The 24,712-nt window shown below is 43.7% G+C and overlaps 1 protein-coding gene across 3 annotated transcripts in view; it reads left to right on the forward strand.

Annotated features, from left to right (window-relative positions):
* LOC144754997 (protein FRA10AC1) overlaps nucleotides 1–23,391 on the forward strand; it is a 312,415-nt gene extending 289,024 nt beyond the window's left edge. For all 3 annotated transcript variants that reach the window (XM_078643391.1, XM_078643392.1, XM_078643393.1), the window contains exons 14-15: nucleotides 7,745–7,829; nucleotides 23,284–23,391. In XM_078643391.1, coding sequence (XP_078499517.1) covers nucleotides 7,745–7,829; nucleotides 23,284–23,326 — 128 coding nt within the window. In that variant the 3' untranslated portion in view covers nucleotides 23,327–23,391. The remainder of the gene's footprint in view (nucleotides 1–7,744; nucleotides 7,830–23,283) is intronic.
* The last annotated feature ends 1,321 nt before the right edge of the window (nucleotides 23,392–24,712 follow it).

The following is a 24,712-nucleotide window of genomic DNA, read 5'->3' on the forward strand; positions in this document are numbered from 1 at the left end:
AGCGTGTAATATCTCTTAAGAGATAACTAATGGGAGAGCACAAAGGAGATCCGTCCTCGCCTGTCATTAAAATATAATGTTTCACGGATACTTTGGAGGATTCCTGAGCATATCTTACATCGCCGTAATATTTATATAAAACTTTACGGATAGTCTTTCCATCAATTCCTTCTAGTTGCTCAGGATTATTAAAAATGTGGTCAAGATTGACCAGATCAAATTTGCCCGAACTTGGGCCAGCCAAGGGATATCACCGCCCTTATCACTTTAGGCAATCAGCCAAAATCTCCCTTGTTAAAGTGGCTGCTGGATTTTTCCAAACCTTTAGCCAAAACAGAACAGGGCGTGACCTAATGTAATCCTCCAAGTATGGCATTCTTAAATCATTATGGCATACAAAGGTGGACGATGAAATTGGTAGGCCCAGGAGTCTCCTACAAAATCTGTTTTCTTCGGCCTGGACACTTTTCAAATTTATATGGTCCCAAATTTCAGCCCCATAGGTTATGGTTGGTACACATTGTGTCCTATAGATTTTGAGTAGGGACAGTACCACCTCAATTCTTTTCGGTTGGGGGAGATTTATTACTGAGTTTATGGCTCTTCAGAATTTAGTCGGTCTATAAGCCAAATGTGGTGTCCAGGACCCATTATCGGAGAATTGTAAGCCCAAATAAAGGAAAGTGCGAGTGCATATCTAAGTATCAGGGCCCAAGATAATAGTATTAATGGAACGTTTCTTAGGGCCACAACACATTAAAAAAGATTTTATTAAATTTGTGCAGAGGTCCAAATTATTCATAAAAATACTACAAATCCCCTAACTAAAATTCTCAAGGCATTAGGTGTTCGACCCATTAAAATAGCATCATCTGCATATAGTAAGGCGGGCAGTTTGTTGCCATTAATTATAGGGACATTGGTGGTTTGGTTAGACAGGACATTATGAAGTGCATTAATATATAAAATAAATAAAAGTGGGCCGAAAACGAACCCTTGTCTAACGCCTCTCCCAACCACTATGTCTCCTGACACTGCCCCATCCATACTTATCCTTACCCGGGCCCTTAAGTCCCTATGCAGATAAGCTAAAAAATGCACCAAATCTTTATCTTATCCATAATCTAGAAGGCATTGCCAAAGCCTGGATCTATTAACAAAATCAAAAAGGACTGTGTCGGGCGATGGTACATTTCCTTATGATTAATTTAAGATTCAAACACTGTTCCACAGTACCAAGGTGACTACGAAAACCCAACTGACATTTATTTATTATATTTTCATCCTCTGCCCAAGTTCTGATTTTGTTAAATAGAACTCTCTCCAATATTTTAAGAGTGTTATCGATTAGGGAGATGGGTCTGTAACAGCTTGGATTAGATCTATCTCCTTTTTTTAAAATGGGGATGATTACAGATGTGGACCATGTGTTTGGAATTTTTGTCGTGATTAAGTTATTAAAAACATTAAGTAGCAAAGGAGCCCGGAACTCTGACCTAGATTTTATAAGCTCAATAGGCAGCCTGTCCGGGCCTGGGGCCTTATTTCCCGCAATCTGGAGTATTGCCTCCTCGACCTCGGTCAAAGAAATTTGGATTTGAGTAGGCATAGAATTTTCCAGAGTGTCTTCACATTGGGGCGAGGAAGCCTATATTTTCGAGAAATGAGCGACCCACACTTCACTAGTAATATTACAGCTTAGGGGGGTGGATGTATTCCCAAAAGTTCTCAAGGACTTAGTGGCAGACCAAAAGTTGTTTGTTTTATTAAGTTTAGCAGCACAGGCCAGGTTATTCCAATACTCTTTTAAGACCACGTCTCGCCTTAATTTTATTACACTTTTATACTTGTACCTTAAAGTTCTAATGAGGATAGGATCTCTAGGGGAAATGGATAAAGCTGCTCTGAGATCCCTATTTGCCCTAGAGCAGATGTTATCAAACCACCTAGGATCAGTTTTGTGTAAGGCTGCCGGTCTGGAGATCAGTTCTTTAATGCCTGCACATAGTTGAGTAAAAGCAGAGACTGCCTCTGGGTTGGGATCAGCTAAAGTGAGACAAGTCTCACAGAGAGATGGATACATTTTTACCATCTTCTGGAAGACCTCCCTACAATCCATGCCCTTCCATTTAACTCTTAAACTATCAGTTGAGAGTTCTAAATTTCCCGCTCCCAATTCCCTTCTAATATTTGGTAGCGAGGCTACCCTTAACGAGACCATAATGGGATTATGGTCTCCAAAAGTGGATGCCTTCACCTCTGCCTCAACTAAATAGTCTTCTAATGATGGAGATATGAAGACATAATCTATAGTTGAGGCTCATCCTAAACCTCTATAGGTGGGTAGTGGATTATCATTAATGTTTACAGCTGCAATGTCCATCACATTTAGAAGACTGCTGTTTGATAGGTGGTCTAATAGCTCATATCCTCTCTTGCATGGGTTGTGTAAAATAAACTGTGAAGAACTCCCAGTAATTCCTTCTCCTATTTTTGCGTTGAAATATCCCCCCAGGCATTTCCCTGCCAGTTTGTACTTTCCCAATGAATTATCCAGGTCCTGAACAAAGTTAAAGAGGTGAACGAAATTAACATTTGGTGTAGTAAAAAAAATCATTATTATAAAAATTTATGAAACAAATAGAGGTCCCCGTGTATAAATCAGAACTTGAAAATTAACATTCTCGGTGGGGATTAATTTAACTCTGCCACCTGAAGCAATGCTGACCCATATTGATGAACCCCCCGAAGGTCTGCCATATTTAGGTTTAGGGGGAATAATATTAAAGCACTCATACCCTTCGATATAGCTTAATATAGCTCTTTAGTTGCCCAGGTTTCTTGAAACATAAGGATGTCAAATTTATTTATCATATTTGCCCAATCTTCTATGTTTAATTTTGAGGCCAAACCTGCCACATTCCAACTCAACACCTTCAGTATTGAGTCAGAACAATAATTTAATTGGGTCGTTTCCACCCCGGGGCTGATGTTAGAAGTCTCCTTGGCTACTGTATAGACCAATCCAGTAGAATGAGTTTTGGATAAAGGTCAATCGAGGGTGTCTAAGTCAGAAACAGCCGAAAATGTATTTACCGACTGATAAGAAGGGCTGAGAAGAGGGCGCTGTGTAAGTGGTGGTTTATAGAAGAAACCAAGGGGTAATGCACAGATGTTTGTAGAAAGAAGGCAGTTGGTCTCTTTAACTGCTAATATAGATCCAACGGTCCTAGGCCGGGAAAAATTAATAACAATGCAATCAACTCTGATAGTTTTCGCTGCAGGTCCCACCCAGCCTACCCTTCGTACCATTAAGATTTCATGTATATCAGACCTCCTGTACCCTTTGTGTTTAGCCATCCAGTCTACACATTTATTCCGCAGTTGTTGCCAGGACTCTGATTTATTTTTCTCTAGTAGGGGTACCCCGACAAGAGTTAACACATATGGGCAGGATGCAGGGGGTACATTTAAAACATCCTTGTTTGGTTCTACATGCCCCCTGGTACCAACGTCAGCAATACTCGAGCTAACTGTCGGCCCAACTTTGACATCATCAGGGATTACATTTTGGGTATTGGCAGATCGAGTATATAACTTAGAGGCTAGGGGGTTTCTCGTTTTATTATTAGAATCAAGGGAGACAGGCAATGAATTTACAGTTTGGGGCGCTTGTCGTGCCAATTGCACATTTTGAGGGGGATTTTCCAGGATGCTAACCTGTCAAGATGGCTCATTGTATCCCCTGCAAGGCGGTGTTACCTTTGTAGTTAGGGATTCCAGGCGGTCTAATCGCTTCCATAACTTATCAAAACTTTTATCCACAAGCCCTTTAACACGGTCATACAATGTGTCAACAATGATATCTATAGCAGTATCCCCAAGTGTGAAGTTAGAAAAAGCAGTCTGCGTGAACTTCGTCTGAGTGGAATTACTTTGGGTATCCGCATCAACTAAGTCAATTGGGTCACTACTGGGGATTGGGTGTGCAGAGACCATTGGACCCTTAATCCACGTGTTTAACGTTGTACGTTGTGTGTTCAAACGTGGGGGCTGTTTCCGTTTAGGGCAGGCTGGTTTCACCACCTTCCTCTTCCTTCTTGTTCCACATACTTCTGGGTTAGGGGTTATGTCCAGATTGGCTGAGGCCAGTGATTCGGTTGGACTACACCCAGATTCAAGGTCAACAATTCTTCCTATTGAGCCAGGCCCTTCCATGCCCAGCGTATTCTCTCCAGTGGAAGTTTGTGGTGAATGTTCAGTGACTCTGTGTGTCGATACCTGTGCATCGCTTATATCTGTAGTATCAGTTTGTGCTACACATTGGGATTTTATGGGGCCCAAGGACAATCTTCTCTCCGTCAGCTCAATCTCGGTGCTGACCAGATTCATTGCCTGCTCCAGCATAGTATCTATGGATGTAATTTTGCGTGCTGGGGTAGTGACGCTGCTTTTGCCCATAGTGACACAACCCCCAAACATCCAAAAATGCCAGTAGTAAATCGCACCACTCTCCACTACAGAGTAAATTTAGCTCTGGTTGTTAAGGGAGTGGCCCAGCCCGGCCCCGAACGGTCCCAGACAGCCACAGACGGCCCGCTCTTTGCCCGGGCCTAGCCCGGCGCCCGCCCGCGCGCGTCCCGTGAGGCGGGAGGCGTTCTGCGCTCTTCTAGCGCCTCCGGGCGCGGCCGGAGCGTCACAAGTGCGCCGGTTGTCCCCGGGGCAGCCGGGAGATGTAGTTGCTGGCCGTTGCCCTCACGGCTGGGAAAACGCGCTGAAAGCTGGAAGCACGGCATTGCCCCACGGCCTCCTGGACACTGCCTGAATACTGCCTGTAAGTTTCTGGCCCCCAAACACGCTCAGCGCTCCGCGCTCTTCTAGCGCCTCCGGGTGCGGCGGGAGCATCAGAAGTGCGCCGGAGGTCCCCGGGGCAGCCGGGAGATGTAGTCGCTGGCCGTTGCCCTCACGGCTGGGAAAACGCGTTGAAAGCTGGAAGCACGGCCGTTGCCCTCACGACCTCCTGGACACTGCCTGAACGCTGCCGGTAAGTTTCTGGCCCAAAGGTGTTATCTGCTGGCCCACAGTCTTATTTTTAATTGAAATTGCGACAATGAAATTTCCTGTCTTGATTCTGATTATTTAGATATTTTTGGCCATTGTTATATAAATAGCTAAACCTCCACATGACACTTCCTGTTTGTCCTCAGTGCTGAGGTGTAGTATTCAATGTAGGCAGGTAGTGGCTGCGATTTCGCTTTCCAAGTTTCCTGATTTCAGATTGCATTGTGGGATAGTAAACAGCAGGCTTCGTCTGAGTTTTGCATTATTTTGTTCAACCCCCACATATTCTAAGACTAATAAAGATGTTTCAATGATTAATTCGTTATTTAGTAGCTGAGCACAGTTAGTGAGACAGTGAGATAGTATAGTATTTTATTTTTGGGAATCTGTCTTCAACGCTTCTTCTAACCAGCCCTAGTCTAGCTAGTGGCTGTCAGTCATGGGGATGTTAGTAAACCTGCAGAGCCGACCTAATTTGTAATTACTGGTAATAATAATTGACTTTTTTTTGTGGAAAGTCGTTTGTTCAGGGCAGATTGTAGTTCCTGGCTATTGATATTTTATTTGGTATGTGGGAACTTCTTGTTGTTGCTATTTTCTTTGGGCAGGGATCTAATAAGACTGATGGGTAGCGTTCAGGTGTTGAGCTACGGTAACTCCTCATTCCATGAAGATTTCATGTCTTGATACTTAGCTATCTCCTCAGAAGCCCTAGTGATTAGGCTTCATTTCAGTTCAGAACTGGATAGCTACAATTTGACTAAAAGTAGGATATTTTAAGCCCTTGTGAGCAGCTATAAGTTTTACTATGTTGCCTTTGTTCGGAATAATAGTTCTTGATATGTATTCTGGTTCGAAAATGGTGGTTGTTGAAGTTTTATTGGTTATAGTGGAAGTGATTCACTCATTAATGGTAAATATCTTGCCCTTAAAGTCTCTGGGCTCTTTCATGTTCTTACCAATCCGGGATGCTTTGCACTTTTCACAGCGATTGAACCCCTCTTGTTGTTTCTGCAGCCAATTTCTTGGTTTGTTCGTTGTAGAGTGAATCCTCGCTAGCCTGTTCTTCAATAAAGGTACTTCACCGAGGGTCACCATGAGTCTTGGCCCTAGTTTGTTCCCAATATCTGGATCCTTTTTCAATACCCTCCAGTATTTGTTTAAGATGTTGACAATCTTCTGATTTTCCTTACTTTATGTTAGAATTATCCTGACTGTGGTGTCATCCTTGCTCTTATTTTTTACTAGCCTTGTTGATCAATGTTTAAGCCTGTGTCAGAGATTTTGCTCTTTCCTGTCCTTGTTTAATATCTCTATATTTGTATCCTCTGTGTAGGAATCTCAGTTCTGTTTCCTTGAATTTCGCTTCCATTTCCTCTTCATTAGAGATGTTACGCCTCTTTCTTATAAATTCCCCATACAGGATTCTCTTTTTAAGTGATTTGAGGTGAAAGCTAATCCCATGAAGGATACTTTTAGTTGATGTGTGTTTCCAGTGTAGGGTAGTTTGTATTTGATTATCCTGTATGTAGACTGTTACATCCAAAAATTGTATCTCCATGGTACTCATGTTGCAGGTAAGTATTCCAGGAATTCTTGTGCTGTTCCTTCTAATATCAGGACTAGATAGTCAATGAATCTAAGCCATATTACAATTTTCCTCTCTCCAAGCTATGGTCTTCTCCCAGCAACCCATGGCAAGGTTGGCATAGCTTGGAGAGAAGGAAACTCCCATGGCTGTTCCACAGATGTGGGAGACTATCTGATGGTTGAAGAAAAAGATGTTATTTCTGAGACATAGTTCGTTCATTTCCATGAGCATCTTAGAGTGATACAGTTTTTAGATGTTCCTGTGTTGTAGAAAATATCTAGTTGCTTTCAGACTCAATTCATGGCTTATGGACATATATAAAGACACTACGTCAATAGTTACAAGCAGGTATCCTTCCTGTCATCTTTTATCTGCCAGAATCGTGAGGAAATCTCCGGTATCCCTTATATAGGAGCTCAAAGTTCCCACCATCTGTGCCAACAAGTTGCCCACATATGTTGTTTTTATTGATTTGTAAAAAATATATATATATTTAACCAAGGGGGCGATGTAGTGTCTTGCGAGTTTTATGGCTGAACGCTTTTGACTCCTAATGAACTCTGTAGAGCTGTGACGTAGGTGTCAGAGCGGGATGCAGTGAAAACTTGTTCAGAATGTTGGGATCGCAGTTACACGCACCAGACTAAAGATGTGGCATACTAAGCTCTGTGTGTGGCATAGTCATTGTCGGGTACCCAGGCTGTGGAAATCGCTACAGCAGGATCAACTATTGTTGAGAAGTCGAAGATTTTATTTGAGAATCTGAATTACGATGTATAGTCGATGGTGGCACTTTTCTTACAGATATTAGTGGCACAATTGGTTAGGTGAAATGCTATGGAATATGATAATTACTAAAGAGGATTGATCTTTCAAGAATATTATTGAGAAATGTGGTAGATATTTAATATATTTGGGTCAAGATGTATTTGATGTCCAAACCTGAGAGATTTCAACCTCACATGTTTTACAGTGTCCGGAAATAGATTTTAGAACATAAAATTTGATGCACAGGTTTTGATTAGTAATTAATTGCCAGTAATGCCTTTTGGATTTGAAGGTTATTGTATATGCTTTTATATTTTCTTGCAGAAGACGAGCCTAGTGAAGATCAAGAAGGTCCTTCGGATGCCGACTTTTGGAAGGGGCCTATCCAAGAAACTGATGAAAAAACACGGTTAGTGGTTACATATGCAGCTGCCTCCTGGCCACTTCTAGAATCTTAGTTTAATTCACTGAAGACACCAGAAAGTGATTTTTCCACTGAGGTGGCAACTAATTGCGCACATTTTTTATTTACATCAACTTGAAAAATGTTACCTTTCAACTCAATTTCTTCTATGTACTTTATCTCATTTGCTGTGAATCGATTCAGTAGGTTTTCATTAATGTATGACATATATAGCTTTCTAATGGATACTTCTACACAGAGATTCCTCACCTTAAGATTCCTCACCTTAAGATTCCTCACCTTAAGATTCCTCGCCTTAAGATTCCTCGCCTTTAGATTCCTCGCCTTTAGAATCCTCACATTTAGAAAATTGCCAGGAGCCAGACTGGATCCAGACATTTTCTCAGTAGTGTTCCTGCGTGCTGGTAAGTGGTACAGCACGGCTCCCCATTAGCTTCAACTTGCACTGGAAGTGACGACGCAGAGACTCATATAATTGCCATTCCTGTTCACTGACTTCAGTTCCAATATTTGCTTGCCTTTGAATGCAAATCTAGAGCTCTGTTCTCCTTATTATCGGTTGTCAACGATTTCCAATTCAAATTCAGTGTGAAACGGATCCATGTCCCTTCCTAATACTGAGGGTTCAAACCATGGCATTACGTTCAGAAACCAATATCGGTAAAGACCGATATGAGGTGTGCTTTTGTCTGGGGGCATAACTCCTAGTTGTGTAGTGAATGTGCCCTCATGCACCCGAAGGGGATTCGGGACCGTGAAGCAAAACTGCGAATCGCTGAACTTTGGAAGAAGTCATGGACCTTGCATAAGTCTCACTGTAAGTCAAGGACACAGACCTGCTCCCAGTTTATTATCTAGACTGACCTTATTCCAGGTTTAAAGTTATGTATGTGTACGATTTCATGATGGTAGCTACGATTGTGTAAATGGATGCGCTTGCCCTATTTCTATTTTTGTTTTTTAATATGGCGCTTACGGAGGATGCCGATGGGTTGTGTTCGATACATTGGAGACAGCTGGTGAATGATGCCAGTAGCGTTTTTATGCTCTTGCCCCCACGATGGTGGTTAGGCGGCTTCTTGATTATTTAGCTGGTAATCACACCCACAGGCACTTTACAGTATTTGGTGTGAATGACTGAATACACTGCAGTTAGTTTTATGGAACAGAGGCTTGAAGTTGACAATAGTGTTAAATAAAGGATCATATACCATTTACTTTTTGATATAGCTTTGGACGCTTATGAAATGGAATCTTACAGTCCTTTTTCTTATATACACAGCTAGTGATCCTAATTTTGTGATATTTTAATCATGAATACTTTCTTCATATTGCGGTAACTTACTACAAACGTGCTGCTTCTCTAAAACGATTGTTACTGTTTCCTATGGGCCTGGTATATTATCACTGTATATTTTTGTTGAGAGACGCTTGAACTTTGTAGCTTGATATTTATATCGCTGATGTCGCTTATGTGGTATTTAATATTGGTACCTAAAATTGGATTTGAGTATGAATAGGATTTTTTTTTTACTGAACAGGTGATTTTGTTCTTCTTTGCGCTTAATGTTTTCTTTTCACACTCCCCCCCCCTTTCTTTTGAACTTTGTGCTATGGTTTGTTGGATATGTATTCAAATTTGAACCCTAAAAAGGGCTTTAAATTTGTTTATTTTCTAGGACTGAGGAAGTCTGGGTAATAAGGCCGGATGAAACGCATGTTGGCTAGAAATTAAAAAGAAATAAAGAATAGTTTGTGGAAGCATATCAACAAGAATTAGCTCAAATTCTTGTGTGTAAACGCAAGGACTTTATATTACTAATTTAACCTTTTGTTGAGACAGATCTTTGTAGTTTAAATCTTCAGGTAAGTCGAAGTCAATAAAATAAAAGAAAATGAAGCGGGACTTAATCCCATCCTGCCACAATCTATCAAAAGAGAAACTGCGATGGCATCAAGGTGCCAATTGGTCTCGCTCCTGATCCCAGCTTAAGGAGACATTTTCTAAATTTATCTTGATGCATCCCATGTTTCCCTGGCATCAGCAATACTGTAGTAAGTCACGGTCTTTAAGAAGGCCATGCTGTGTAGTTTTGGCACACTTCCAGCTCCTTTCAGCACTCCTGCATGCCCTAAGGTTCTGCGAGGAGTCTCCAGCCAGCTTGCCATTGTTGGATCCATCCTCCCTATTTACTTGGCTGAATGAATCCTCATCAACAATTCTTGACAAACCAGTCCCCTCCTGGTCTTGTTCTGCAGATGCGCGGGGGTTCGGCAAGGGCGAGGTTGGCGGATCTGAGGTTCCTCTTGGGTACGTGGAAGGAGATTCTGTCATGAGATATCGTGGTCTGGTGTTGTGGAGGCATTTGTAGGTGTGGGTGAGAATCTTGAAGGTTACTCTTTTCTCGACAGGGAGCCAGTCGAGGTTACGCAGGTGCTGATATGTTCGTATTGAGGGAAACCAAGGATGAGTCTGGCTGCGGTCTGGAATTTGCTAAGTATAGACTTGTTGATCCCGGCGTAGAGGGCGTTTCCATAGTCCAGTCTGCTGGTGATGAGTGCGTGGGTGATGGTCTTCCTTGATTCGGGGGCGATCCATTTGAAGGTCTCGGAGGATGCGGAGGGTGTCGAAGCAGATGGAGGTGACTGCGTTGACCTGTCTGGTCATGGAGAGGGAGAAGTTGAGTACGATGCTGAGGTTTTGGGCATGGTCCATGTGGGTGGGGGGCTTCCGAGGGCGGTGAGCCACCAGGAGTTGTCCCATGCAGAGGGGGAGGGTCCGAGGACGAGGAGCTCTGTCTTCTCTGAGTTGAGCTTCAGGCAGCTGCTGCTCATCCAGGAAGCAATGTCTTTCATTCCTTCCTGGAAGTTGAGTCTGGTGGTGAAGGGGTCCTTGGCGTCTGTGTAGGATACTATGCTGAGTCCGTGCCATCTGATGATTGCGGTGCGGGGGCCGTGTAGATGTTGAAGAGCGTAGGGCTGAGTGACGATCCTTGGGGCTCCGCGTTGATTTCCGTGTGTTCGGAGAGGAAGGGTGGAAGTCTCATTCTTTGGGTTCTGCCAGCGAGGAAGGAGTGGAGGAGTCTAGGGCGGTTCCCTGAATGCCGGCTTCGTGGAGTCTGGCCGTGAGTGTGCGGTGGGAGAGGGTGTTCAAGGCTGCAGAGAGGTCAAGTAGGATCAGGGCTGGAGTGTGTCCTTGGTCGAGGAGGGTGCGGATGTCATCTGTGGCGTCGAGTAGAGCAGTCTTCGTGCTGTGGTTGCTGCGGAATCCGGATTGGGAGGGGTCGAGGATCAAGTGTTCTTCGATGAATTTTGTTAGCAGAACGTTGACAGTCTTCTTGGTGACTTTGGCCGCGAAAGGGAGGAGGCAAATGAGTCGGTAGTTCTTGAAGTCCTTGGGGTCTGCTGATGGCTTCTTGAGTAGGGGTCTGATTTCCGCACTTTTCCAGTTGTCGGGAAATATGCCTGTTTCGAAGGAGGCGTTGATGGTGCTTCATAGTTCTGGAGTGATGGTGGCAGCGGCTCTGGGGAAGATGTGTGGGGGTAGGGGTTTGTGGGGGCTCCTGAGTGGATGCCTTCATGGTCGATGCAGTGTCTTCGGTGGTGACTGGGGTCCAAGAGGAGATAGTGGGCTGGCTGGCGTTGCTGGAGGATGGTGTGGCTTCGGAGTTCGGTGTCTGGTTAGTTAAATTGTCAAAGAGGCCCTTGATCTTCAGGTGGAAGTAGAAGCTGAGCTTGTTGCAGAGGTCCTGGGGGGGGGTGATGTCCGTGGTTTCGCTGGAGGGTTTGGTGAATTCCTGGATGATCCTGAAGAGTTCCTTGGAGTTGCTGGAGTTTGCGAGAATCTTGTTCTGGATGAAGGTCCTTTGATGGATCTGATGCGTTGGTGGTATTCTGTCATGGTGTTCTTGTAGGTGGTCCGGTCTTCCGAGGATTTGCTGTTTCTCCAGTTCTTTGTGAGACATCTGCAGATGCGCATGGATTCTTGGAGGTCCGTGGTGAACAAGGTGGCTTTCCTGGGGCGCTGTGTGTCGGGATAACGTAGGGGTGCGAGCTCGTTTGCACAGTTGGAGATCCATCTGTAGAGTTCTTTTGCTGCGAGGTTGGCGTTGGTCTAGGTAGCGGGGGCATCGTAGCTGAGGGTGGAGTTGAGCTGCTCCTCAGTGATCTTGCTCCAGTTTCTTCGCGGAGGGCGGGGTACAGGTTTGGGCGCCGTGGGCTTGTCGACGTGGAAGTGTACACAGTGGTGGTCCGTCCATGGGGGTTGCATGGTGTGGCTGAAGTGGATCTTGTTACATCCTGCGAAGATAGGGTTGAGGGTGTGTCCTGCCTTGTGGGTGGGGGTGGTGACGAGGTGTTTCAGTCCGAGGTTGGTGAGGTTGTCCAGGAGGGTGGGGGAGTTGGGATCGCTGAGGTTGTCGAGGTAGAAGTTGAGGTCTCCGAGCAGTATGTAGTCCATAGAGGTGATGTTGTGCAGCGCGATGAAGTCGCGAACGCGGTTTGATGTCTGGAAGGTCTATAGGCGAGGGTGCCTCTAAGGGTTTTTCTGGGGCTGGTCTGGATCTGGAAATGGAGGTATTTGGTGACGGGCAGGCTGGACCTCAAGCTGGAGGTCGCGAGTCAGAGGGGGCTCTTGTGCACGATGGCAAGTCCTCCTCCTGGGTTGTTGGGGCGGTCCTTCCTCTGGATCTTGTACCCGTCTGAGTTGGTGGTGATGATGTCGGGGGCAGAGGTGGAGTCGGTCGATGTTTCTGTGAGGAAGGCGACCTCTGGTGAGAGGGTGTCGAGTAGGTCCCAGATCTCTACAGCGTGTCTGTGCAGGGAGCACACGTTGAGGAGGATGCACCTCAGGGCTTCAGAGGTGTTGGTGTTTGGCGTGGGGGTGGTGGCCCTTGGTGTGCGGATGGTGGTGAAGGTGTGGCGGCTGTGATGGCAGGAGAACTATCCGTGGGTGGTGCTCATCGTGGACAGCTGTCAGACGTTGTTTCTTCAGGGGTTGAGTGCGAGGAGGGCAGCTGAGTCGTAGCGGTGGATGCTCGGAGATCCAGGGTTCCTGGCGCTGGTCGCGGACGGGCGCAGACGGGCTTGCCTTTGGTGCGCCTGCTTTGCGCTCAGCCGCCATTAAATGGGGGAGGGAAGTGCAGCTGGGAGGCGGGAGATGGCAGGGGCCGCAGAGAAAGCAGTGGCGGCGAAAACGGGTGGGGAAGTGGGCACAGTACAAAGGCACAAAAAAGATGCAATACAAGCAGGCACAGTACAAAAAAGACACGAGAGAAACTCGGAAAACAAACAACCAGGCACAGTTAAAAAAAAAAGCCAAAATAGAGAGAGAAAATCACAAAATAAGCAGGCACAGTACAAGAGGCAAAATACAATACCAGGAGCAGACATGGGGAGAGCGGCCTTGAACCCTGCCTACACAGGACAGCGGCATAACAGCAGCGGCGGTGTCATAGCGGAGCTGCAGGTGGAGAGACTAGGTCCCTAACCCAGGAGGTCAGGGGTCTTCTAGCCTGTATCTATAGGAAATCACTATGGTTAAAACAATCACTAGCTCCATCATTGCCCTCCTGTGAATACCTTAGGATCAGCATCACCACCACTGACAATTCAACCTGCTCTCTTCACCACGTGGTGACAAGCATACGTTCATCGAACAGATCATGGAGATTATCTCCTCTAACTATGACGAACATAACAACCAAATTGGTGACTTCAACAGTTACTGAAATAACTCTAGCGACCCTCTCGTAAACAGCTTTAAGGCCTTTCTCCAGGACCTCCTGCATGCCCTAAGGTTCTGCAAGGGGTCTCCAGCCGGCTTGGCACTGTCTGATCCATCCTCCCTATTTACTTGGCTGAATGAATCCTCATCAACAATTCTTGACAAGCCAGTCCCCTCCTGTACTTGCTCTGCAGATGCGCGGGGGTTCGGCAAGGGCGAGGTTGGCGGATCTGAGGTTCCTTTTGGGTACGTGGAAGGAGATTCTGTCATGGTCTGGTGTTGTGGAGGCATTTGTAGGCATGGGTGAGAATCTTGAAGGTTACTCTTTTCTCGACAGGGAGCTAGTGGAGGTTGCGCAGGTGCTGATATGTTCGTGTTGAGGGATGCCGAGGATGCATTTGGCTGCTGTCTGGAATTTGCTAAGTATAGACTTGTTGAGGCGTAGAGGGTGTTTCCATAGTCGAGTCTGCTGGTGATGAGTGTGTGGGTGATGGTCTTCCTTGATTCGGGGGCGATCCATTTGAAGGTCTTTCGGAGGATGCGGAGGGTGTCGAAGCAGATGGAGGTGACTGCGTTGACCTGTCTGGTCATGGAGAGGGAGAAGTTGAGTACAATGCAACAAAACACTACCCAACTGCAAAACCGTTGCCTTCTTCTTTGCTGAGAAAACCATGCTAATTGCTACAGATATTCAAAATGCTTCGAAACAACTGCAATATGACCCCTCTTGACTTGCCACCCCACTCAATCTGTGCGAATGCTCTAGAAACCCTCCCCACACACCCAAAAACAACACTGCCTGGTCTTCCTTTACAACCTTTGAGGAAAATGGCATCTTAAAACGTTTGACCTCTCTGAAATACTCCAACCGTTTGAATGACCTCCTTCTCTCCAAACTCTTCAATGAGTCCATTCTCCTCCTACTCCCTTTAATGACGATGATTATCAATGCCTCACTCACTCAAGGCTCCATACCTAACTGCCTCAAAAGTGCCCAGGTTACTCCCAATTCTAAAAAAAGAAACCCCAACGCTGACCAGTCCGACCCAAATAACTACTGCCCTATCTCCAACGTCCCGACTTTAGCCAAACTCTTGTAAAAATGTGTGCACTTATAGCTCCGCAAGCACATTGATAAGTTCCAACTTCTCAACCAATGTCAATCTGTCTTCCGACCGGGTTATAGCACTGCAACAGCCCTGGTCCACATTGTTGATGATGCCCTACGCTCACTCGACCAGAACAAATCTTGCCTACTGATCCTATTTGACCTGTCAGCGGCATTTAACACAGTCAATTATGATACCCTGCTGAACCTTTTAGAACGCAGAATAGGCTTCTCTGATACCATGCTAAAATGGTGTTCCGCTTTCCTTCACAGTAGATCTCAGCTCACTTTAATCAACCAAGCTCTTTCCGATCAGTCACAAGTGCCGCTGGGTGTATCCCAAGGTTCGATTCTCTCCCCGACGTTTTTTAATACATCGAATCCCTAACCGAAATACTCAAACTTGCAAATGTCTCCTACTACATGTATGCAGATGACACCCAGCATGAAACATGAAAATGATACATGAAAATCGCCACCCCCCGACGACATCAATATCCTTAACAGCCTGATAAAAATGCAGCATTGGTTGACTCTTATCCACCTCACGCTCAATGTTCTTAAAACAGACTTCCTTTTGAACTCACTGCCTTCCATCGCCCCAAGTACCAAAGACTGGCTCCCACATTTCACTGCCTTGAACTGTATTACCCTGGACAATGCCCTCTCCATGCAAAAGCACATCAGTGCTGCTACTAGAGAAGCCAACCTTCAACTGCACGCTCTAAGGAAACTTAACCCTTTCCATCCCTTGGCAGACTTCAAAATAGCGGTTCAAGCTCTTGTACTTATGAATTTAGATTATGGCAGTGCCACACTTGAGGGCCTCCAGAGAATCACACTTGCCACTTGGAAAGCTGCAGCCAGGCTCATCACCAGATATAATAAGTGATCATATCACTTCTGTCCTTCAATCACTGATAGGCTAGCCTATGAAGCTAGGATCTATCTCAGAATTGCATGTATGACCCATAAAGCACAGCACCACAAGACCCAGAAACTGGCCCTATCCAGTAGAAACAGACCTTCCAGAAGCACAAGCTCCCTACTGTTAAAACCACAAAAATGTAACAAAAAGAAAACCTATAGCAGATCCTTCTCAGGCATTGCCCCTTAAATCTGGAACGCTCTCCCACTCAAGAACAGGTGCAACTCGTCCACATCCATCTTCATGAAAAAAGTAAAACTTTGAGCGACTAAATTCCTCTCTCACTGAGGATAATCCTCCTTCTCCACATAAACAACTCTTCCTGCTTGTGCGGTGAGATTTCTGCCATGCCCTTGCACATACAAGCCTGTTCCAAGTTGTTTCTCCTGGGCTACCCCGCAAATCTACACACTGTTCCTATCACCTATGAGACTCTGTCCATGCCAGTATGTGTCTGTTTGTTTATCACTATTTGCTTATGTGACTTAAACTGTGCTTTTGTATACTTCCTACCATTTTGGAACATACCTTCCATTGCTATTCTTGTAAAGAGCTCTGTCACCCGGAAGGGTCTTGTTTGCATTATATAAAACTCTAAATAAATAAACAGTATTATCAGGAAACGTTCCACATGATTCTCTTTCATTATAAAGGGTAGTAAAGTGGGTAACCCACTGATTATTTGGAACAAATGAATCAAGTTGTGATACACTCAGTCTGCTACCGAAGACAATAATTCTCCAGAAGGCTTGAGTCTCCTTCCTTGCTAGGGTGGCAATGAGTTCAACTCTCTGGTCACCCTCATAAGGTCTTCTATTGGCCCTCAGAGTTGACTTGTAGGCCTTTCTGGCAATAGTTTATTGAGTTTTTTCACCTTTTCTAACTGCTTCGATCAACCCTTGCTTAGCCACTCTACATTCCCTTGTGAACCATGGACAGGATATATTTATATTGGGTTTTCGTCTAACAAAGGTTGCAAAAAACGATCTTAGAGTGGCAAAAACCTCAGAATGAAGCAAAACAAAAGTACACCAATCAAAATCAGCTAAAACAGGCAGGTTAAAAAAGACAACAAAAGCTTGGTAATTTCAGCCCAGTAGTGAAACATTGTTAATTATGTCAGCCCACTTTACATTCCTAAAGTTGTTAGTAATTTTAATTGCCAATGAGCAAGAGTCAATTTCACATTACTGAGGTGTTAGAGACATTTCAACAGAAAAATCTAAAACCAAGGCATTATGATCACTATCAGGCTGAATATAAGCTTCATGTTACCTATGAAGGACCATGGTCTTAGGTCCAAGATGATATAATTTATATGACTTGAAGATCAGCCCCTTTTAAAGGCTGGTTTGGCAGGATGATTGGATTTAGAACGCCATTGTTTCCTCATAACCCATATTCTAAAGTTAGGTGGAAAAGCTTGTTGGCCCCCTTTGACCATTTTTTCATCGGGTTACCCAATAACTCTGGGATTCCCCACTCCTCAGGTTATGTTATGTTAAAGAGGTTTTTTGAGCGCATGAATACCCAGGGGTGTCTTGGTGCTGGTTCTGCTAAGTATGGTCAGGAAAAGTAGTAGGGATTATTCCTAAACAACCAGGTATTCAGTTCTTTCCTAAAGGCTAGCAAGTTTGGCAAAGATTTGAAATAGAAGGGGAGAAGATTCCAGATTTTAGCCGTGCAGGATACCAAACTTTTTCCACCTTAGTTTGGCCATCTGAACCTTGGGACCACTAGTTCTTTTGCTCCAAAGGAGCAAAGATTTCCTCTAGGTTGGTTACATTTGAAGTTTTGTTTAAAGTAGTTAGGGCCATTGTCATGTAGCGCCCTATAAGGAATACTCCTCTTCAGCTAATAGCAAAGATGTGAACGGCTCAAAAGGTTCAAAGTACGTATTGCAATTCACAGCTAGGATCACAAGCCATTCATGCTGTATTGAATCAAGAAGAGTCTGAAGAGAATGTAATGTTTGAGATTCTACATTATCTTCAACGTAGCGACCAGCGATATTGATCACAGCAATGTGTCTGTACTTCACTTTAGTAGTGTTCCGCAAGGTCAATTTAATATCCATAGTGTCCCTGGTACCGTAGTCAAATATTTCAATCTTACAGATAATAGTGGACTTTGCTCAAATTATGAATCCACTCGAAGCTCGCCCAGAGCTAATAGGGGTAGTATTACTGTAGAATGTTAAATAGCCGGGCCTAAACTCTGGTTGCTTTTCCCACGTTTCCTGGAATAAGATGATATGCTGACTGTAGATAAACTTCCCCATTCTAAACCTGAACTTTTTGACTGGGTATCTGCCAGGTTCCAGGACTCCAATTTCACTGGTTCAGACACGGCCCTTCCTCAGGGGCAGCCGATGTCTGTGTATGAGCCACCACAGCCACCATTTTCCCCACTACCCCGTGGCTGTACCTGCTGAAGTCAATCAATATTGGAAGCCCCCAGTGAACAAGGTCTTTGAGCACGATTATTTGGGAGTTGAACAGATGTTGGCTCTAAAGAGCTTATTCTTTTGGTTAAAAATGTGTCATGTAGGTGGAGTTTTAAACGAATGGGAGAGACACTAGTCGGTGCAGATCAAAGCTCCATATGAATTAAGCCATCAACTATAGCATTGATCACAATCTCCCCTCAATGCAGTCTGTTGTACTCAGTAGTTGCTGGCAGGGAACGAGAGTGGAATAGGGCCGCGGGGTTATAAAATAAAAAGCACTTACCTTTTCGCTGTGTCTCGAGTCCTCTCTCCTCCATGTCTCTCGTCGTGATATCGTCTCTCTGTCGGAAGCAAACAGGCTCCCGCCTCTAAGCCAATCAACGCTGCAATGCAGCGTTGTGATTGGTCTGAGTGCCGTCTCTCGGCGCTCAGACAGGGAATGGGAGGCTGGGCATGTTCCCCACCAGGCTGTGTAATTCAGCCTGGTGGGGAACATGCAAAGTGCACAGGACTGCTTGGTCGAGCAGTCCTGCACGCTTTGGAGTGCAGCAACCACTCCTCCTCCCAGATGTCATGGAAGCCCCAGCCCCACCCAACCTGGCCCCCCAAAAAATGTATAACAGAAATAACTTATTTTATCCAATTTTTTTTTTAACACTGTTCCGTGAGCAGTGAGGCGACTCTTCTACACCTTAGCGGAGGAGCCTTCACTGGTTCTACTATACTTCCTCACATATCTTGTTGCAATAACAATGTTTACCCGCATCACAGATCTACGATTGCGGGCATGTCAGAGCCAGTGAATAGTTTTATTAGTCCGTGACTTACAGCTTTGAAGGTCTGTAGACACAGGTTTGGGGACATTTGTCAATAACACTTCTCTGCTCAGTTGCCTGCCAAGAAGACTATCTCTGGTGACCATAGATTGGAGGGGACTAGGTGTTCTTAATAGGGGTGCAGAATTCGCTACATGCATTTCCAATTTGGGTGCACTATTATTTCTAACCTACTTCATGATCGGTGAGATTACTGAGGTCCTAACATTTGGAGCAAAATTATATCTCATATTGCCTTTTCCAGAGGTTTGATTCACGTTGGGACCCCTCATAGAAGACACCCTCTGCCTCAAGTCGCTTTTTTCTGCTGGGATGGAGTCTCTGGGCCAAAGCAAAGCTTGAATACCCATATTGGGAAAAGTTGGAGCTTGGGTCTCGGGGCAAAAAGGGCACATTTCTGTACCCCCCCTCCCCCCCCATTAAAGTCTCAAGAAGCAAACCCATCGTCTCCACTTTCCCTGTAAGGCGATGCACAAGTGAAGTTACAACAGTTTTTAGCCCTGTGATTTCTGTTTTAAATTGGTTGATTTTTGCCACAACCTCCACCCCTGTGTGTTGGCACGAATGTTGTTGCAAGTGTCTGGTGAAGGATCAATTTGCGGGGGCAGCATGCAACGCATTCTCTAATTCCCTCACAATTTGAAATCTATTTGTGCACTCAACCAATATAATTTCAGGGGTAGGTTCATGAACTTCAGTGGTGCACCATAGGGCTGTTAGACCCACTGATTTACTGTCTAGGGCCTGGAGACTGGCTTGATGGACTAAGACTTCCATCATATTGCCCCATCTCTCGCAACCACATGATTTAACCAGTTAAGACTTAATTTCTCCCTGTATACCTTTGGCTGGACTTTTCTTTCTTCTCACTTGTTTTTAAGACTTTATCTAGGGCACAATTTGCTGACACATGCTTTGCCTGCTTCCTATCCTTTTTACATACAGACGAATATTACCCACATTTCATCAGTTTAACAGATATTTCTCATCTTCCATCTGCAGCTTTGAGCTCAGGTTTCCCTTCTAAAGTGACACATTAACGAAAGAACAGTTTCCTTGAGAATAAAGGACTTGGCAGAAGTTTTATTTCCCAATAAACAGCCTATAATTATATTTACCCACTTTAAGCAGTTTTAAAACATATATATGTTTTCTTACATTAGGCTCAGTGGTCTTGAAAGTTGCTCTGAGCATAGTAATTAAAGTTGTGTATTCCTCCCAGTTAGTGCAATTGCTAGGAAAAAAATAATAAGTATTATTTTTGGGCGAGAGTTATATGATTGCTGCGTCTCATGTCTTTATATATCTCAAGAGATAATCGTGCTGGTAATTAAGGCATGATTAGAGAGACAGAATTTTAATAAAATCAGCCTCGCATCGCCACACTCATAAAGAAGCTTAAGTGAGTTCCTGCTCAAGAACACAAGAATCCCTTGAGTATTGTACCTTTTATTGTGTCTACAGAATGCAAGAGGTAAGATGTGCATGTGTGTCATCTGTGTGGTGCTCACATTCATGTTCATGAGAGTATCGTTAATGTAGTTGTTTCCTGCCAGAGTATTAGATTGACAAGTATTGTGCATAGGAGACAAGATGAACAATACACAGTAACAAGAATGAATCAGATTGCTTGAATTATAGGGATTTCCAACCAACTGGTTCGCAAAATCAACCATTTAAAGTTTGATTGGCCAAAACCTAAATAACGAAGAGAAAGAGGCATTAGCGAGCTTATTTATTTTATTATTGTTGCATAGAAAAAACTGTATTTTACAAAGGGTAAGGCTAGAGTACGTGTGAGCACTATATTTCATGTTACTAGTTGAGAGGTAGGTTCACTGTTTATATCTAAGCCCACCCAGCACTTACTAATTGCAGTGTAGGGAGCCTAGACACGGCCCTGGCGAATGCCTCAGACCCACGGCTGATTAGAGGCAGAAACATGTTGGCATAATTATTTGTACAGTGACGCATACAGGTCATTACACCTAAGTATGCCTCCTGTGTTTACCCCATGGTAATCTTTTAACCAACCAGGGATTCCACCAAATTAAAGGATACATTAGTGGATTATCCCATGGTTTTTTAAAGTCATAAACTGGACCTAAATCATTGTGCCGAGAGAAGAAATATCTAAAAACTCCCTCAGAAAAGCCCCATTCTGAGGTCGAGTCCACCCTGGTAGTAACACCTTACCAGGATGGGACGAGGTGGCAAATAATGAAGCATGTCACATTATGTGATTGAGCCATGCTTGTCCAATTCTTGGAATTGCCTTGAATTTAGGTAGAGAGCTCTTTGGGTCTCTGGTACTAACCTGCTGACTTGCTGATTAAGCAATCAAGCATTTTTCTGAGGGTATCACACCAATTTGTGTGTTTATTTTTAGTTAGTAAGGGCAGCCCAATAATGCCCCTCTTGTCTCCTCTTTGTGATAGTATGCAGGGGTCATATGCAGCTCCACTCTGTTCCTTTAGGGATGGAACAAAGCCAAAATGGAGCTGCATGGTGCCACCTGGAATGCGCGGAAGCACTGCCGAAACAAATTCCAGATCCACCCTGGGGGTATTCTAAAGGTGGGGAATCTGCAGTTAGATAGAGTATCCACCAGAACGACCTACACTGAAGGTAAGTAACTTATTCATATTGTAGGAAACTGCTTGAAGCCTGTTCAAATATTTGTGAAAGACTGCAATCTATTTGTTTTTTGTGGTCTGTTTAGCGTTTTCTGAAGTCGGGAGACTTAGTTGTGGAAAAAATTGTAAACTCAGTCAACCCCCAGGGATGACCGCAGTGAACCTGTAAGAGGTAGAAAATACTCATTTCCCACCAAAAAGTGACTATTTTTACCTTTGTGTTTCGTAATTGAATGAATGTACATCTACCCTTTGTCCCCTAACCATACCACCTTAATGCTTACCCTAAATCAAACCCTGCACTAGTAGCAGAATTTACTTCACCTAGTGCAATGATCTGTCTTCAATTTAGTTTCATACTGATCCCCCCTCCCCAATAGTCAGGGCAGATACATTTCTGTGGTATCGCCTAAATGTAGCTACTGGATAACCAGCAACTTACGCAAACTGTTTTAACTGACTGGTTAAGATTCATTTCAAGAATGTTTGTGTTGTAGATTGGGTCTGTTTTAGAAATTTCCATGCGGTGTAATGGTGTTAAGTAAGTATATTAAAAAGTAGAAACTCACCCCTTCTTAAAGGGAACAGTTTACAGACTGTGTTACTAATGTCACTTCAGTAGTGGCATGACTCAAAGCCCTAAAAATGTGCTGGCATAGTTTTTGCTGCTAGAGACCCACGACTTCCATGCCCTGCACCTTCTCACAAGTACTTCTCAGCCGCTATGTCCTATACCAGAAGGTGGATCAGAAGCAGCAAAGTGTTCTCTCATTTTTCTTTTTTGTTCCAAAAAGATGACAAAGCTTGACCACTCTAGAGTCTATATTATCCAAAAAATATTTCTTTGTGCATTCAGTCTCTTAATATTTGTCCCAAAAACACAGATGTCAACAAAGGAAATACTCCTATTTCAAAGCACGTCTTCCATACCCTGAGCTGTACCCCTTTTACCCCCTTTTGCACCGCTCTATCAATCTATATTTAGGTTTGCGCTATGTAGGCATGCATACTTGCTAGATTATTGACCCACAAAGCCATGTGCGGATGAGGCACAGACAATTTTTGTTGTTAAGGATGATAATTTGTGTTTTGAGCCTAGTATGGGAGTGGATTTGTTTCTTTCCTGAGAGAGCTAATCATTTTGAGAACTCCATCTGTATTGGAAAGCACAAACGTTTGGAGAAAGAACCCATTTGATGAGAGTGGAGAAACTCCAATTCCTGTGACTTTGTTAACTGGAATACGGATGCCATACTCTTACTCATCTTAGAACTGACAAAGGTTAGAGGTTTGTGAGGGGCAGAATGATGGATTAGGTTTGAGGCCAGTCAGACACTTGAGCTTAGACACCACTGCTGTTGTTTTTTCAGAGTGTATATTTGTTTTGATCTAATTGTCTGACTTGGTATGGATGTATGCTGCGTGGACCTCTTGTATGGTTTCTAAGTTCCCACACCGAAAGACCTTTTAGATACATTCTCGACCCAACCTCCTTTTTGTGTCTTATGGGAGACTCTTATGTTTAATCTCATTGTTTATTTACACACCTATGAAGTTTCCTACGCTGGCCCGTCGTCCTAAGTTTTTGTATGTGTTAAAAGAAGAACGCTGTCTTTCAAAATTGGAACGTAATTAGTTTGCTGTCATCTGAAATATGCCTATTTTTAGCAAATGTAATATTAACTAGTTTTTATGTTTACTGTTGTGAATACTTGCATGGACTCATTTTGCTAAGGGTTTATTTTTTCTTTTCACAGGGAAGAAGAATTTGATGAATATTTTCAAGACTTGTTTCTATAAATCTTTATATAAATGTATTTTAATTTCTTTTGTGAAACAATATTAAAATATTTAGACCGCTGTAATTTTTCTTTCGACTACTGTATGTTGTCTTATGGAAGTAAGATGTTTTTAGCATTCATTGCTCTTTACAAATGTATGTGTTAAAATACTCAGTATAGTCTTTCTGGTTGCATGTTTTTTGTAGAATGTTGTGACATCTGAAACAAATTTAGTGTGCTCATTCTAGAAAGATAAACATAAATGCTTACCAAGTGCAACAGCCATGAAACCAGCAGTCACCTCTCCTTTACACCTTTAACCTTGTTATATTTATGGCACCGACATACTTTATGTTTATAAACCTACAGCCCTTGTAATATCTATAACTTTGGATGGGTTTACTTTTATCGAATAGAAATAAGCAATCGTCAGATTTCCCACCTATCAGAAGCAATGCCAGTATAGAAATATAAGTTACATATTACAGTGGATAAATGTGTTGTATTTAATTGACATATACTGTTATGGCCATTTGTAGATTACCTTATCCCAAGGCACTTGCTTAAAGTACTGCAGGGTGGTAGGTTATAGTAGCTTGATCTCAATTGGTACTGGGTCAGAATAGTTATGTTGGAGGTTGTATTAGCCCAGTGACAAGATGGCTGAAGAATGTTATAGCACCCAGTGTCAAGATGGCTGCAGATTGTTGTAGCTCTGGTAACTTGGTTCTCTCTTTTGCTAACCTGGTGCCCACAACTGAGTGTTCACAACCAGTTTTGTGGGCCTTGAAAAAGAAGCAGTAGAACTTTGATAACAATCTCTCTCTCCTGCTGGAGGCATCAGTGAGTTTGTAAGCTACTGTGCCCTTCCTCTCCTGGGAACTACAGAAGTCTTCGAAGTGTGATGGTGGTTGCTATAATATGAGGTCTGAGAATGGTCATGCTGGCAAGTGCTTGCGAGACAGAGGTCCTGGCAGCAAGTTGTTTCCTAAGATGCAAGAGAGGCTGAAGCAACAAGTTAGAGAAGTCTGCCTAACTGTACCATCCATGAATAGTCCGAAAGTGGGCTGAGCTTAGAGATCATGAGTGGGAAACATGAGAAGGAGAATAAGAGCACCAAGCAGGGACTGTAGATGCTTAACTCAGTTCCCGGAATGTGAAACTTGGTGATTCTCCTGCTCTAGTGTGAACAACTTCATTGCCTCTTTGACCATTCAGGAAAAAGGCAGATTAATGCAATGCCATCATTGTTAGAGAGATGTCAACCCCAAATAAAAAGAGACAAAGGCAAGAGAATCTGGTGTTCTTTAAGACCATGAACTCTGGAGAAACACCTAAAGAGCTTGGGGAAGAGTGGGCACTACTGTATCGTATTCTTACAACAGTTTTAGATTTTGCACTAAAA

The sequence above is a fragment of the Lissotriton helveticus genome, chromosome 5_1 (genome assembly GCF_964261635.1).
Source record: "Lissotriton helveticus chromosome 5_1, aLisHel1.1, whole genome shotgun sequence".
NCBI classification, from domain to species: domain Eukaryota; kingdom Metazoa; phylum Chordata; class Amphibia; order Caudata; family Salamandridae; genus Lissotriton; species Lissotriton helveticus.